Source organism: Candoia aspera, chromosome 1 (genome assembly GCF_035149785.1).
Source record: "Candoia aspera isolate rCanAsp1 chromosome 1, rCanAsp1.hap2, whole genome shotgun sequence".
Classification (NCBI taxonomy): domain Eukaryota; kingdom Metazoa; phylum Chordata; class Lepidosauria; order Squamata; family Boidae; genus Candoia; species Candoia aspera.
The window spans coordinates 248,653,975-248,668,299 of NC_086153.1; the positions used below are offsets into that span (position 1 = coordinate 248,653,975).

At 37.1% G+C, this 14,325-nt stretch overlaps 1 protein-coding gene across 3 annotated transcripts in view; it reads left to right on the forward strand.

The window, feature by feature from the left end:
- Positions 1-8,180, forward strand: part of ZNF143 (zinc finger protein 143) — a 30,752-nt gene extending 22,572 nt beyond the window's left edge. For all 3 annotated transcript variants that reach the window (XM_063289449.1, XM_063289451.1, XM_063289450.1), the window contains 6 exons: positions 1,611-1,790; positions 3,299-3,526; positions 5,234-5,382; positions 5,777-5,938; positions 6,956-7,102; positions 7,471-8,180. In XM_063289449.1, coding sequence (XP_063145519.1) covers positions 1,611-1,790; positions 3,299-3,526; positions 5,234-5,382; positions 5,777-5,938; positions 6,956-7,102; positions 7,471-7,554 — 950 coding nt within the window. In that variant the 3' untranslated portion in view covers positions 7,555-8,180. The remainder of the gene's footprint in view (positions 1-1,610; positions 1,791-3,298; positions 3,527-5,233; positions 5,383-5,776; positions 5,939-6,955; positions 7,103-7,470) is intronic.
- Positions 8,181-14,325: the final 6,145 nt, after the last annotated feature.

Consider the following 14,325-nt stretch of genomic DNA (forward strand, 5'->3'; position numbering starts at 1 on the left):
GGTGGGTCTTAGCGCAGTTCAGCTCTTTTTGCCTTGCAACATGATATACGGCATCATGAAAGGATTATGGAAACTATGGCAACATAATATTGTACTAAACACACTTCATATACATCTTTTTGGCAGAAAACGACAGACTTTTCAGAGTAAAAATTTGCAGTTTTTTCCTACTAAGAAGCCAATAGTTGTCTCTCAGAGAGGTAATCTGAAGGCTTTTTCCTATCTGGTGTTGTATAATAGTAGTGGGGGGATTAATAAATATCTCAGTAATACACTGAATTATAAAAATTGTGCTTTCACCCATCCCTCTTAGGCTTCTCTCTGTGGCATGACAGTATACAGAGACTCAACAGTTCTTAGCAAAAGCACTTGAGAAAGTGTTGCACAGCAGCATGAGGGTATGCTAGCAATATAACATTTGTTGTAGGGATTTAAGTGCTGATCAGTACAGACGTATTTAAGGTAGTTGTATATAAGTTAAACAGGGAGGAGGTGCTTTTTTCTTTAGAATTACTACATGGGTGAGTTTAATACACATATATTTAGAGTGTTGTGTTTACAGATGGATGATTGATACCCATTTGTTTAAACACTGCCAGTGCCACAATCCAGAGAACAAACATGAGACTAACAAAATATGCCCTTTCTTTCTCAAGCAGCAGCTTTTCATGCTCTCTGACAAACCACTTTTAACGTTTTAATGATACGTAAACTTTGTGGAGAAAACTGTATTAGTAATCTGCCCCCAAAGTTCAGTATTTGACTGGGAATGCACACATTCAGAAGCTCATTATTTAATGCTCTGAATTATGGTCTATCTCGAAGGAATTTTCCTCTTAATTTAAGGAGTAACTGAAGTGGCAAAGTTGCCTGCAGCTGTTAAACCAGACTCTGTACATAATACATAATAACAAAAGTACATAGTGACATTCAAAATCTTTGCCTCCAGGTTCCCTCCCATCCTGTCCCATTTGTATTTTAAAACGTTTAACTATTCATTTGGTGCTAAAATGATGTTTGATTGTTTTTTGTTTTTGTGAATTATTCATATACAGTATGAGTAGCTTATAGTACCTCTTACCCAACTATGTGTATAGTGGAATTTTAACCTACAGAAAAATGAAAGGAATAAAACACATGTAAATGTTGCCATATTTGTATATAGAAGTTTCTCTATATACATCTTTGGCTCCAACTATTAATGGTACTGAATCTGCAAAACAGATTTAATTTTCCCCAACTTTAGGCATGATTCATTGAGATGAAGTTTTAAAGAAAAAAATGATGAAAACATCAAATTCTAATGCCTGTGGATCAGAACAGTCTGTTCACCCAAAATAAATACAAAACAAATCAAGCAATAGAAGAATTCAGTAACATTTCTTCACTATATTTTAGAACTATACTCACATTTTTGTAATTGGATGCTGTACAAGACAGCATTAGAAATTTATTTAACCTAGCAGAAAACTAATCTATTTTATTCAAAATAGCGAGAAGAGAAAGGTGGAGGGATTCGTTTATTAACATATTTAGTGCCAAATGTTTATAAATAATTTAATACGATTTTGTTAAAAGTGTTCTGGTTTGTTTATCTCAATTTTTTTTAGGTGAAAGACCATTCAAGTGTCCCTTTGAAGGATGCGGTAGGTCATTTACAACATCTAACATCAGAAAGGTTCATATCAGGACACATACAGGAGAAAGACCCTATTATTGTACAGAGCCAGGGTGTGGAAGGGCATTTGCCAGTGCAACTAACTACAAGAATCATGTGAGAATACATACAGGTATGGTATTTTTTGCTTATAGTCTTTAGTCCTTTTTCTTTCCAGTTTCATTTGAGAAGTAATGTTAGATCTTTGGGGAAAATAGGAAACAATTCATTCTCATCTTAACAGAGTAGAACTTAAAATATTCTCTGATGATAAGCAGAGACAACGGAGAGAATTTAAAATGTGAATGCTACTTGTTTTAGAACAGAATTTCTCAAACTGTAACTGGAAGTAAGGTTGTAAAACAGCTGAAAATATAGGTACTCAACCTTGCATTTGATATCCACCCATTCATTCTGATAAAGTGGCTCTGGATTAGGTTCTTTAACAGAATAACAAAACCATGGTCTATGGCTTGTGTTAGTCATAGCAAATTGGTTTTAAAGATAATGTGTATTTTTATGCTGTAAGATTGCAAAATAAAAATAGGAATAATGTACTTTGAATTGTAGAATTAGAACCCCAGAAATAATTTTCAAATGATCCATGAAAAAGAAGATCTTTGAAAAACTTTATTTATATCCTTGCTTTGTCTTCATCTTTGTCTTTCTGTCTTTTGCAAGAGATAATAAGGTACACTTAAGACAAAAACCACCTGTTATCTTAAGCATGCCACTTTCTTTTTTGAGAAACTGTTGCTGATAGATAGTAAAGCTTCCCACATTAAATATTAATTCCTTTTTTTAATTAATTAGTGCATCTTTCCAATAAGACACTGCCCCTGATGGGCTCAGAGTTTCTTTTTTTTCAAATGAAAGTGATTGCCATTCTTTTAAAGAATTATACTTTGGGTCTCATTTTTTACTGAGTAATGAGCTCACAATTCTCCATCTGAATTCTACATTTCTTTTTTATATGTTTGGAGTTCAAGAATTCATATATTTTTCAAAAAATTGGGAATAGTGAGATTAGATATTTTGTATTATATGCACTTAGAATAACTTTAATATGTGTACATTTCCAAGCCCTTATAACCATAACAATTTTGTAAAAGTAAAATGATTCCTTGCTATTTTCCAGAGTTTTTAAGGTGCTGGAGAAATCTCTGAGAGAGGCAAGTCCAGGTGCCTGTCAGCTATAAAGGGCTAGGGATGGGAGTTGGTTGTTTCTGGTGGGCATTGGCTGACCTAAATGGTGTTGCTTCCTACTCGTTGAATAGCTATTGAAAAGTAGGGTAAGCAAAAGGTCCAAGGGAAGGAATGCTAGAAGAAGGAAAGGTTTAGTTGGCAAAAGTTGGAGGAGGGCTTGGCTTAGAGGACAGAGGAGGTGGTTAGAAGAAGTCTACAAGAGAAAGGAAATGGCAGAGAGGAGAAGAGGCAGACATATTATACAGGGAAGAGGATGAAGATTCCTGGTTGACTTGAAATACCTTAACAAAGGAGCCAATATACTGGAGTTGTCATTTTTAACATGAATGTCGGTAATATGCAGTGTCTGAAAATGGCTGTTACTTGTGGTGGTGTGAGATTGCTGGACATTACAGCCTATTCAGTTACCCTCATTGCTTGTCTCTTTTTGCCTAGGGGAGAAGCCTTATGTATGTACAGTTCCTGGCTGTGATAAGCGTTTTACAGAATATTCTAGTTTATATAAGCACCATGTGGTACATACACATTCTAAACCTTATAACTGTAATCACTGTGGGAAAACATACAAACAGATTTCTACCCTTGCAATGCACAAGCGAACAGCACACAATGATACTGAACCAATAGAGGAAGAACAAGAAGCATTTTTTGAGCCGCCTCCAGGTATGCCATTAATCATTATATTTGTTAATTTTTCTCTCATATTAACCGTAAGACCAGGTTTGGTCCTTCTGTCAAAACTATTCGTAAGATTTGTATAGCTTACAAATAGTTCATTATATTTTAAGATCTACTTTTAAACATTAGATGTTCTCTATGATGCCCACTTCTTTGTGTTTTTAAATGATATGTAAGCAACTTGCCATTCACAGTTAATTAAAAATGAATTTATTTTTAATACTCTACTATAGACACAGTGGCTAATCAGTTTCAGAGAAGATATAAGTGTAAAAAGAAATACCGAATGTACACATTTCAGGACGTGACAATGAATGTACACTAGGAGAGGCCATCCAGCAGTCTGAGATGAGGTATCATCAATAATCTGATGATAGCCGGTTGTACATCACCACTCCTTGCATCTCTTGATTTGATTACAGGAATCCCTCAACTTACAATGGCAGTTGGGACCAGAATTTCATTCGCTAAGCAAGGATGTCATAAAGTGTCATCGCTTAGCGATGGCAATCCCTGCAGTCCCAGCTGCCATCATTAACTGAATCCCATGATAGTTAGGTGAGGCAACTTCCTGCCGTGTGGGGAAGGGGGTGCGAGGGAGGGTTAGGGAGGGTACATGAAAGGTGCTGCGTGGGTTGGGAGTGTCGGGGAGGTTGTGAGGGGGTACACGAGAGGTGCCACACAGGTCAGGGAGGGTGCGTGAGAGGCACCATTTAGGTTGGGGAGGGTGTGCAGGTGGGGGAGACTTACCACAGCGACTTGTGACCTTCCCTGCTGGCTTCCTCATTGACTTTCTGGGAAGCTGACAGGAAAGGTTGCAAATGGCGATCGTGTGATCACAGGCCACTTAGCAACCAGTTGTAAGTGCAAGCAGGTTGCCAAGCACCCAGATTGTGACCACGTGACCACAGGGGTGCTGGGATGGCCAGAACTCTGAGGACTGGTCACAACCACCATTTGTTCAGCACTGTCGTAACTTGGAATGGTCACTGACCAAATGGTCGTAGGTCAAGTACTACCTGTACTGTAATTTGCTCTACATGGGACTACCTGGAAACTTCAGCTGATCAGAAGGCAGCAGCCTGTATGCTTACTGGCCAGACATGGAGCTGCCATAACACATTGCTACTGCAGCAGCTGCCTTGATTACCACTGTGTTTTCAAATGCAATTCAGGATGCTGGTTGCTACCTTTAAAGCCCTATATGGCTTGGGCCAGAGTAGATTCTGCCCATCCAATCTGAATAGCCAGAGGGCATCTACTAAGGGTCCTTACTATCAAGAGGTTGATGGGAGGGGACCTGATATCAGGTGTTCTCTGTGGCAGTTGCCTTCCTATAGAACAGCTTGGCCCTCAAGGCAATGTTAGCCCCTACTCTCGTGGCCTTCTGGCAGCTAGTAAAAACCTGGCACATCCAAAAGACCTATGGACTGATTGTGGAGTATCATGATGATTTTAATAAAGCTAAGTAGTGTTGAACCTGGTTGGCACTTAGTTGGGAGACTACAAGAAATAGGCCTTAGGGAAGTTGAAAATATATTCAGAAAGATGCCAGTGGGAATGCAAACCATGTCTATGTTGTTGTCAGGAGCCCAATGGGTATCTGCCCATGTTGTCAGCAGGGCTTGAGCTCAATGCAAAAGAATCTTTACCTTTTTAAAATACAAATTAAGCCCATATTCCTTTAAACAGGTCAAGGTGAAGATGTTCTCAAAGGATCTCAAATAACATATGTAACAGGTGTTGAAGGAGAGGATGTAGTTTCTGCACAGGTTGCTACTGTGACTCAGACAGGGCTGAGTCAACAGGTGGCACTTATTTCTCAAGATGGAACTCAGCATGTAAGTATCCACCACAATAAAGATACCCTTCAAAATAGCTTGCAAAAACAAATTTTGTTCCCAAATTTTGTTTACAGATGTTATTAAAATTGGTTTCCATTACATCAGTAATGTTGGGAACATATGACACATTAACTAAAATAATGGACTGCATTAATGTGGAAACCATCTAAGGCATAAAACAGAGAGTATAGTAAATTTACTTGGAAAGTTCCAGTTCTATTTTTTAATGTCTGACTTAAGTTTATGAATCTTAGTGATCTTTATTTTAACTGTTTTTATTAGTTTATTTAGTTATTATAAAGGTATATTAATATATTCCAGGATGAAATGTTATATGATCAAATTATGCTCAAACCAATGCTATTAACTAAATGATTATATTCTATTTCAGGTTAACATATCTCAGGCTGACATGCAGGCCATTGGAAATACTATCACCATGGTAACACAAGATGGCACTACCATCACAGTCCCTGCACATGATGCAGTTATTTCTTCTGCAGGAACACATTCTGTTGCAATGGTCACCGCAGAAGGCACAGAAGGACAACAGGTAAATTGTTCCTAAATACATGGATGAAAACAATCAGTTGTGGCTTTCTACAATAAATGTGTCAGCAACAGAGCTTTCTAACTATTAGCATAGCATTTCATTTAATAGTTTGATTGATTGATATAGCCACCCTGCTTGGCACATGACTCAGGGTGGTATACATAATCAGTAACAGTAATAACCAATAAAACCATACAATAAAATAAAAAAACATAATTCAGAACAACATACAAACATGTGCTGGAGAAAAAAAAACATAGATACTTAAGTTAACTCAACATAAACACACACACACTTTTCAGAGAATGTTATAAACTATTCTGTTCCCAAGAGCATTTGAAATACACCTACTTAATAAGATGCTTAACAATTTTACAGGATTTATAATATAGTTCTAGCCAATCCAGTTAAGTCTGAGGTAATACAAGTAATGGGAAGTGAACTAAAAAATTGCTCAGAGCAACAGAAACCCATTTGTGTACTGCTCTGCTATGTATTAATTTATTTTGGCTGCATCGTTCAACTTTGTAAGTTGCTTAAAGTCAGACTGAAGCTGCATATAGTTTTTAGTAATAAATAGATCAATACACATTGTAGCTACCATTCATCTCTGTACCCAAAGGCCAGAAGGGAAAATTACTTTAGTGCACGATGCCAGGATTTAAATGTATAAACCTGAAATGCTATAGGTGCATATTGTAGTTTAGATGCTCTGCCTTAAGCATTATGAAACGCATGGCCCAGGTTCATACGTTATGCCAGGTCTAAGCATATTATATCTTAGCATGTGTAAACATTTTTTTTTAACCCTCACAGATACTCAGCATCTTCACTCTTGGTTCTAGAATGTGTGTTGGAGGGAGGTGTTATTCATATGTCTTGCTTTATGTCCTAGTAAGGCTGATAACTCTGTTTTTAAAACGTTAAGGCTGATCAGTGGCTTTAAAAACTTCTAAAGAAATAATTATTTTTTAGATTTCAGTATTTAGATTTTTTATCTCTGTGGTTCTTATTAAGGTTGCCATTGTGGCTCAGGATTTAGCAGCTTTTCATAGTGCTTCACCAGAAATTGGACATCAGCAACATGGACATCAACTAGTCACTGCAGAATCTAGACCCGTTACTTTGCTGGCAACATCCAATGGAACGCAAATTGCAGTGCAGGTAATTAGGATGTGTAGTAGACATGGGGAATGTTTTATTAATAATATGTGGATTGAATCCAGGGGTAGAATTTCACAAACTGGAGAATCTGCAGGCCAAGAAAGAGGACAGGCAAATTCTACCTTCCTGCATCCTTTTATGTACCCCACAATATGCTCCTGGAGGTTCCTCTGTTTCAAAAGGAAATCACTTGAAATTTTGTACGTGGGCTCAAAGAAAAAAATCACAAACTATTACAATTACATACATAGAAGTAATACTGATACACATCTAGTCACTTGAGAAAAATGTACTGGAAGTGCTTTTAGAATGCTTGTTTTACATTCTGAAGGGAATGCATTTTAAGCTATTACTTCTGTTTGTTTCAGCTTGGAGAACAGCAATCTTTGGAAGAAGCCATTCGAATAGCTTCTAGAATACAACAAGGTGAAACACCAGGAATTGATGATTAACTCATAGCTTGGCTAAAGGAACAATAGAATTCTATTTTATTTTTGTTCAACAAAAGTCTATGCCAGGTGAAAACCATAAAATGTTTTTGCTCACTAGTACTGTGCATATACTTTACGCAACAGTGAAGAACATTTAAAGTGTATAATGTTTATGTATATGAACTTTGAGAATAACTGAATTCCATGTTTTAAGATTCATTATTCTCTACCCAGGACTATGGAATTAGGTTTTTGTATTAAATTTACTTGCTTATATTCCAAACCAGTCTAGAGATAAGCAACAACCACAAAAGAAATGCTGGAATTAATTTTAAAGTCATACAAAACCAATGAAGGCATTATTGAAGATTTCAACTGTTTAAATCATAACAGCAATCATCATTCAAAAATCCTTTGAAAGTACGAGTTTGTTTCTTATATGCAGTTTTGAATTTTGAAACCTTTGTAAATATTCCATTTTAATTGTGGTTCATACACATGTTGAACATTTATCATCTTTAGTTTCCTCTCCCATCTCACTGATTGTAAATACAGACAATTGCCAGAACTGCTATTATATTATCTTTGAATTGGATTATGTATAAAAGAAAAGCTTTGGTTGTTCAATATTAAAGGAAGTAAAACTAGTGTTTCTACTTATTTGCATACCATCATGTTATATATGAGAGACAATTTCTCTAAATCTTTGTTCAGTCATTTGGAGTAGGTACAAGCTCTACCTAAAAGGAAGAGAAATGAGATGCTAATGCTAATGCTGTGTCCCCTCCATCACCATTCTCATACTTTATGTAGATGGGTGACCACAAGCAGCAGAAATCTTCACTCTATCCAAATGATTTAAAAGCTTGATTTTCAAGGATCAAAATTATACAGAGGGAAGCACTTTGCAACAGTGGCTCCTCTTCTTTAAAGGGTAACAAGACCAACAAAGAGAGTGAAGCAAGTGTTCTTATTCCCATTTTAATTCATTGCATCTCTGCTTGAGATCGGCTGCAGAGAACTCAAAGTTGGATTCTTATTTAACAAAATGACACAATTTATGCACAATTTATGCATCGGCAGGCTCGGAAAGGTTTCCAGAAGTACAAAATAATATTTTGGGGAGAAAAAAGGAAATCCCCAATGACAGAGTACTTGGTTAGCAAACATTGCAATGGAGCAGATATATTAGAAAAGGTATGGTGGCTGACTGAAATACTAAACAGGAGCATTCCACTTGATAATATTTTGCTGCTGTTCCCACATATTATTTAACTTGAAATCAACATTTTGAAATAGGATAAAGTAAGAGACAATGGTTAGCTAGTTTGAATGTCTGTGATTGCTAAAGTATCAAGTAATCTAAATTTCCCTCATCATAAACCTTACTATGAACTTGCAGGAAAAAAAGTGAAAACAAATTATAAAAATTTTCCAAACAATTTCTTTTTTCAGAAGCAGGATATCCAAAGACATAAGCCCTTCCACTTCTTCTGTTTGTTTTGAGTATGTATGCTTTTAAAAATCAAGAATTATGAGATTCATCAAAGACTAAATATATTATGGCATAAACTTGTAAAGCAGGATGTACTTCATCAGACATATGGATATCGGGAAAAATTTTACAACCTGAAAGAGGTAGTCTTCACTTAGTGACTGCCTTGGACAGCGACTGTTTGCAGTTACAACAGTGCTGAAAAAGGAACTGCATTTACAATCTTTGCAGCATCTCTCAGTCATGTGTTTGCCATTACAGTCACTTAGTACATGTCCTGTGTAAAAAATAAGCACTGTTACAGTCATGTGATTTAAGTGAAGTGACTGCTTCACTTAACAACCAAGTTGACAGGCCCAGTTGTCACTAAACGAGGACTATGTGCGCTATGACTGTTCCAGAATTCAATCTGGAGCCTTAATCCAAAATGGAATGGAACAGTTCTCCTAGCAAGACAGACATCTCTAACCTTCTGGGTCCCTGATTCGAAATCTTCTGCAAAGGCACCATTATGTAACTTGGGAGCTTTGGTGCCCAGCCAATGGTGTTACTGTGGCAACCATTAAAAAAAAGGGAAACTTGTAAAAAGACTTCTAGCTGAGTTTGATGCAATTGCAGATGCAGGTTCTGCCACTGTAAATTAAGGCAGTAGAAAGGGTTGGGCACCTTATTTTTTAAAGAAATGTGTCTTTGATGGTTTCTTAGCCCTTTTTATTGATACTCTTATCTATTAAAACATAAAACATTGGGAATGAATGATCAAGAAAAATGTGAGGTTAATATTTAAGGTTTAAAACACATTGATTGTTTAACATGACACAGAAATTGCCTGTGTATCTTACAGTCTCTTACAGTTGTTTTTTTAATCACACGAGAAAATGAGCAGTTATCCCATAACTGGGTTTTGACTTTACAGTTTTTTGCGGGGGAGGTGCAGTGTTGGTTTAAGGAATTTTTCATACAGTATAAAACCTTTTAGAAAGAGATTATAATTGTATGATTCTAAAATATTTAATATAGTCTAAGGCTCTTAAAGCAACTTTGTTTTCCAATAATTTTTAAATCATTTTTGTAAAAAACCCCTATTATTCCAGTTTATCCAACAAAAAAAGTACCAAACTTACAACTTAGATTGCTTATTTTTTTAACCTGTGTGTCTGTTTTATTGATAACTACAAAACATGTGATTGTAGAGGAATCAAAAGATATAGAATAAGTAACTAGGGAAAGTAAATAAAGTTAGATACTACAAGTCATATAAAAATATTTTTTTCTTTGACTGAGGTTGATAGATAATAACTTATTTAAGGCCTACCTTGTAATCTCATGGCATATGCAAAGAATATCCTCATTTATAGCTCTGTCACTTAGCTGGTGTGTTCTATCAACTCTCACACATTAAGAATATAGCAATGTCACAATCACATAGAAATCATATGCAAATATACATTACAAAATGCTGTGCACAACAATTGCAGCGGAATGCCATATAAATATGGCCAGCAGCCACTCTGCAAATATACTGTAATAATCACAGTTTTTCAGTCTGGAGAAATATGTAAAGAAAATATGTAAGTGGTCCTAAAAATATTTGGTCTTCACAGTATAATGCTGGGATACGATGTTTTGAATTGAAATGTTCAACGTAATAGATTAAAAAATGATACTAGATGCTTGGAAAAGTTACTGAACAAGCTTACAGACATAACAACACCATTTATAAACTTTTCTAAAGGAGGGGTAGGACATAAGACATTACCTTATGTAAGCTATTATACGTAGTCCGCCCAGGCCATTATTGTCTATCCTGACCAATACCTGGTCTCCAGGGTATATGGCAGAAAACTATCTACTACCTGAGTTTTTAATTAAGGCTAGTGCCAAAGATTAAAGCACATGCAGGTATTATACTTACGTTATTATAAACAATGGGCTCTCTTTGAAAGGATAATACTTTGGATTAAATAGTGCCAGGGACTAAGATTAGAGTTAGTCCTGATTATTCCACAAGGGCAGAAATAAACTGCAGCCCTGGCATACCAACGGCAGCAAAATATGGAATAAGAGGCAGAAGAGAATCTTGGATTATGCTGAACATCTCATAAAATGGACTGCGTAGGAACTGGAGGGAGAAAAATGGATAGCAACTCTTCCCTGGGGTCTATACATAAGCAAAAGTGACTTTAGCAGCTACAACTTCATCTGCTCAAAACTTGGTGTTAGGAATTTGTTGCTCTCATTTTTTTTCTGACAAAGTGAATAAATCTTACCTATGTGGGTTTTAATGGAACCTTTATCCATAGTACTAAAATCTTCTAGGCCTATACACTGTATAGGTAGGTACTCAGATCAATTCACAACTGAGAACTACATGTCAAAGATGAAAATTTTGGCCTTCACTCCCTTTAAAACCAGCACAATCCTCCTGTACAGACATTATCAATATTTACTTTGTAAGGTTATTGCTGCTAAAATTGCACACAGAAAACCCACCCAATGGGGCAACCATTAAATTTTAACCAACATTTTTGCTTAGTGGTGAGGATCTTCAAGTTGGAAATCAAAGGCTATGACCTCTTTAAGAAAAATAAACCCAGGGCAGATAAAACTCTACTATTAATGATTGAAATCAGTCCTGTGCTTCAGATTATGAGTAGTACAGCCAGAAGATAACTTTTCACCCTCAATTTGTTTTGAACAATTGTCAGACTGCCAAAGGGTGTCTTTGTGTGGTTGTTGTTGTTTTTCCGGGAAGAGGGAGTTACACATGGGAGAGGAAATTCTCCTCTCCTGGTTTCAATTCCACCAGCAGAGGTTTTTTTTTCTTTCTGTTAACAGAAGCATACATTTGGGCGTCATCTTTAACCAGATGAAGTAAGTTACCTAGGTGTTCTTACTCAGGAGGCAACCCATTCCATTTTGTGGGAATTACTTTTTAGTAGGTAGAGTAGATGTAACACTGTTACATTGTAAACCTACACACATCTACTCAGACATCAACCCTACTGAATTCAATGAGACTTGTTCTCACTTAAATACATATACAAGTTTGCAAAGTTAATATGTATTAATTTGTTTTCCGTATTTATATCTCTGACTCCACAAGGAAAACATGGTAAGCTTATACAAAAAAGCCCTATGATTTTTTATTATTGCACATAGAGAAAAAAATCAACCAATCATACAACAGTAAGGATAGGGGAGCATGAAAGACCTAGGCATAAGCTGATTTTCAGTGGATCTATGCACACAGTAGACTATGCATTCAACATGTTGACTTAATTTGTGATATATGCCTGGGCCAAATTTTCAAACTAATCTCTTGTGATTCTGCCTGCATATATAATAAATGTAAAAATGAATAGAGCTGTCAGGTCCACGCTCCATTGATCTATAGAAGTGAGCATCATTTACCAGTGCCGTAAAACACATCTCTTGACTCATTTTGCTCTCACTAAATTCCATCAGATAGGCCTTAGCCAGTAGGCATATGATTCAATGATATTGGGTGTTTACACAAAGTAATGCTTCCATGACCAAGCTGCATCAAGTGCAGGAACATGACCAAGAAGAACAGTTTCAAATCATGTATCACAGAATGTGCATCTGTATCAACAGAGTGGAACAGCCTGCAAGTTTTCCGATGTAGCCCGAAAGTTGTCCAATAGACTCTAAATTCCTGCCTGAATTTAAGAATTAAGAAAAACTGGAAATTCCAGGGGGTTTAGAATATGACAGCCAGATCACATTTGCAGCACGTGACATGCATCCTGGCTAAGTTGCACTGATTTCCCATTAACCTGCCAGTCAAAGTCCAACTGGTTGTTTTAACATACAAATCCTTTTATGGCTTCCCCATTATATTACTCATTGAGTTTCACTTGTCTTCTACAAGTGTTACTTGAAAGGAAGCCTGGCTAGAAACAGCTAGGGACAGGGCCTTCTCAGTGGCAGCAACGACTCTATGGAATTCCCTGCCAGGGATTCAATCATCAGCATTATTTGCTGAGAAATTTAAGACCTAAATGTATAGAGAAGGATATCCTTCTTAATTTAATAGAAGCTGGTTTAGATTTATACATACTTTATTATTACTCTGGGGGAACTACAGAATCTCAAAAACTGGAAGAGGAATTTCTCTGCCTCTGTTATAGTAAATTAAGGCAGAGTTTCTTTGAATCACTTTTTCTCATGTCTTTCAGCTGCAGAACTCAGATTCCTCTGCTAAGACCTCTTCTCCGCTTTCCTACAACTTTCACATTCTTGTCCTGCACTGATGCCAGCTTAATTCTAAGACAGTTTAAAAAAAAACTTGTACTAACTATCATGCTTTGAAAGTAGCTTGCCAACGATTCAGTCCAAATTGCGGGCTATCATTGGACAATTCTCCTGCCGCTGTGCCATTTTTTAATCTTTTTAATCTTTTAAATCAATTTTATTGCCCTTTGATTGCAGCATCATCCAGGGATTGATCTTGAAGACAGCACTCATCTTTTTGTTGTTTTTTGCTGTTGAACAGCCAAATATGATTAGCCTTTTGGAAAAGTAGGAAAGGATTAACTCAAAACTTGGAACTCCTGTAATGCTGGCTCATTCCAGGCTGATCGTGTAATGCTTTGCCAGTATGAATATAGTACGGGCAGCTATGGACAGGGTTTGATTGATTCCCCTGGCTTTGCTTCCCTTCCCATCAAGCCAGTAGGAACAAGTCCACCAGTCACTCTCCTTAATGTGGGATGGGGGAGGAGGTGAGCTTTGATAGATGGATAGACCAGCCAGTTTAGCCTTTGATCAACCTCACTGAGTTGGGATTGAGTTGGTGTGATTAAGAGTCCTTCTGAACAAGGATTTAGAGCTGCTCCAGAAGAGTGTTTGCAAGCAGCCCGAACAGGCATGGGGAGAGTTGTGCTGCAAAGCAGCAGGAAGTAGGCTCTGTTTCTCCCACTTCATTGTGCAGCTCACCCACTTCCCCCAGATGCCACCACTGGCTGGCTGCTGTTCCTGGTCTCTGAGCCTGGTGGGTTCAGGAGGAAAGGCCAGTTTGAAAGAATGAGATGCTTCTGCTGCCCAAATCAAAATGCCAATGGAAGAAAATCCCCAGGGACAACAGGGAGGTGACATGACTACACCAGTCTCAAGTGGCTACTATGTCTGAAGTTAATCCCATTCCTGGTGCTCACCTGACCATGCCACCGACCAAATGGTCAGTGAAGGGTATCTCTGTAGCTATGGAAACTCTTTGGGTGACTTTGGGCTTGTCACTCCCTCTCAGCCCAACCTACCTCACTGGGCTGTTG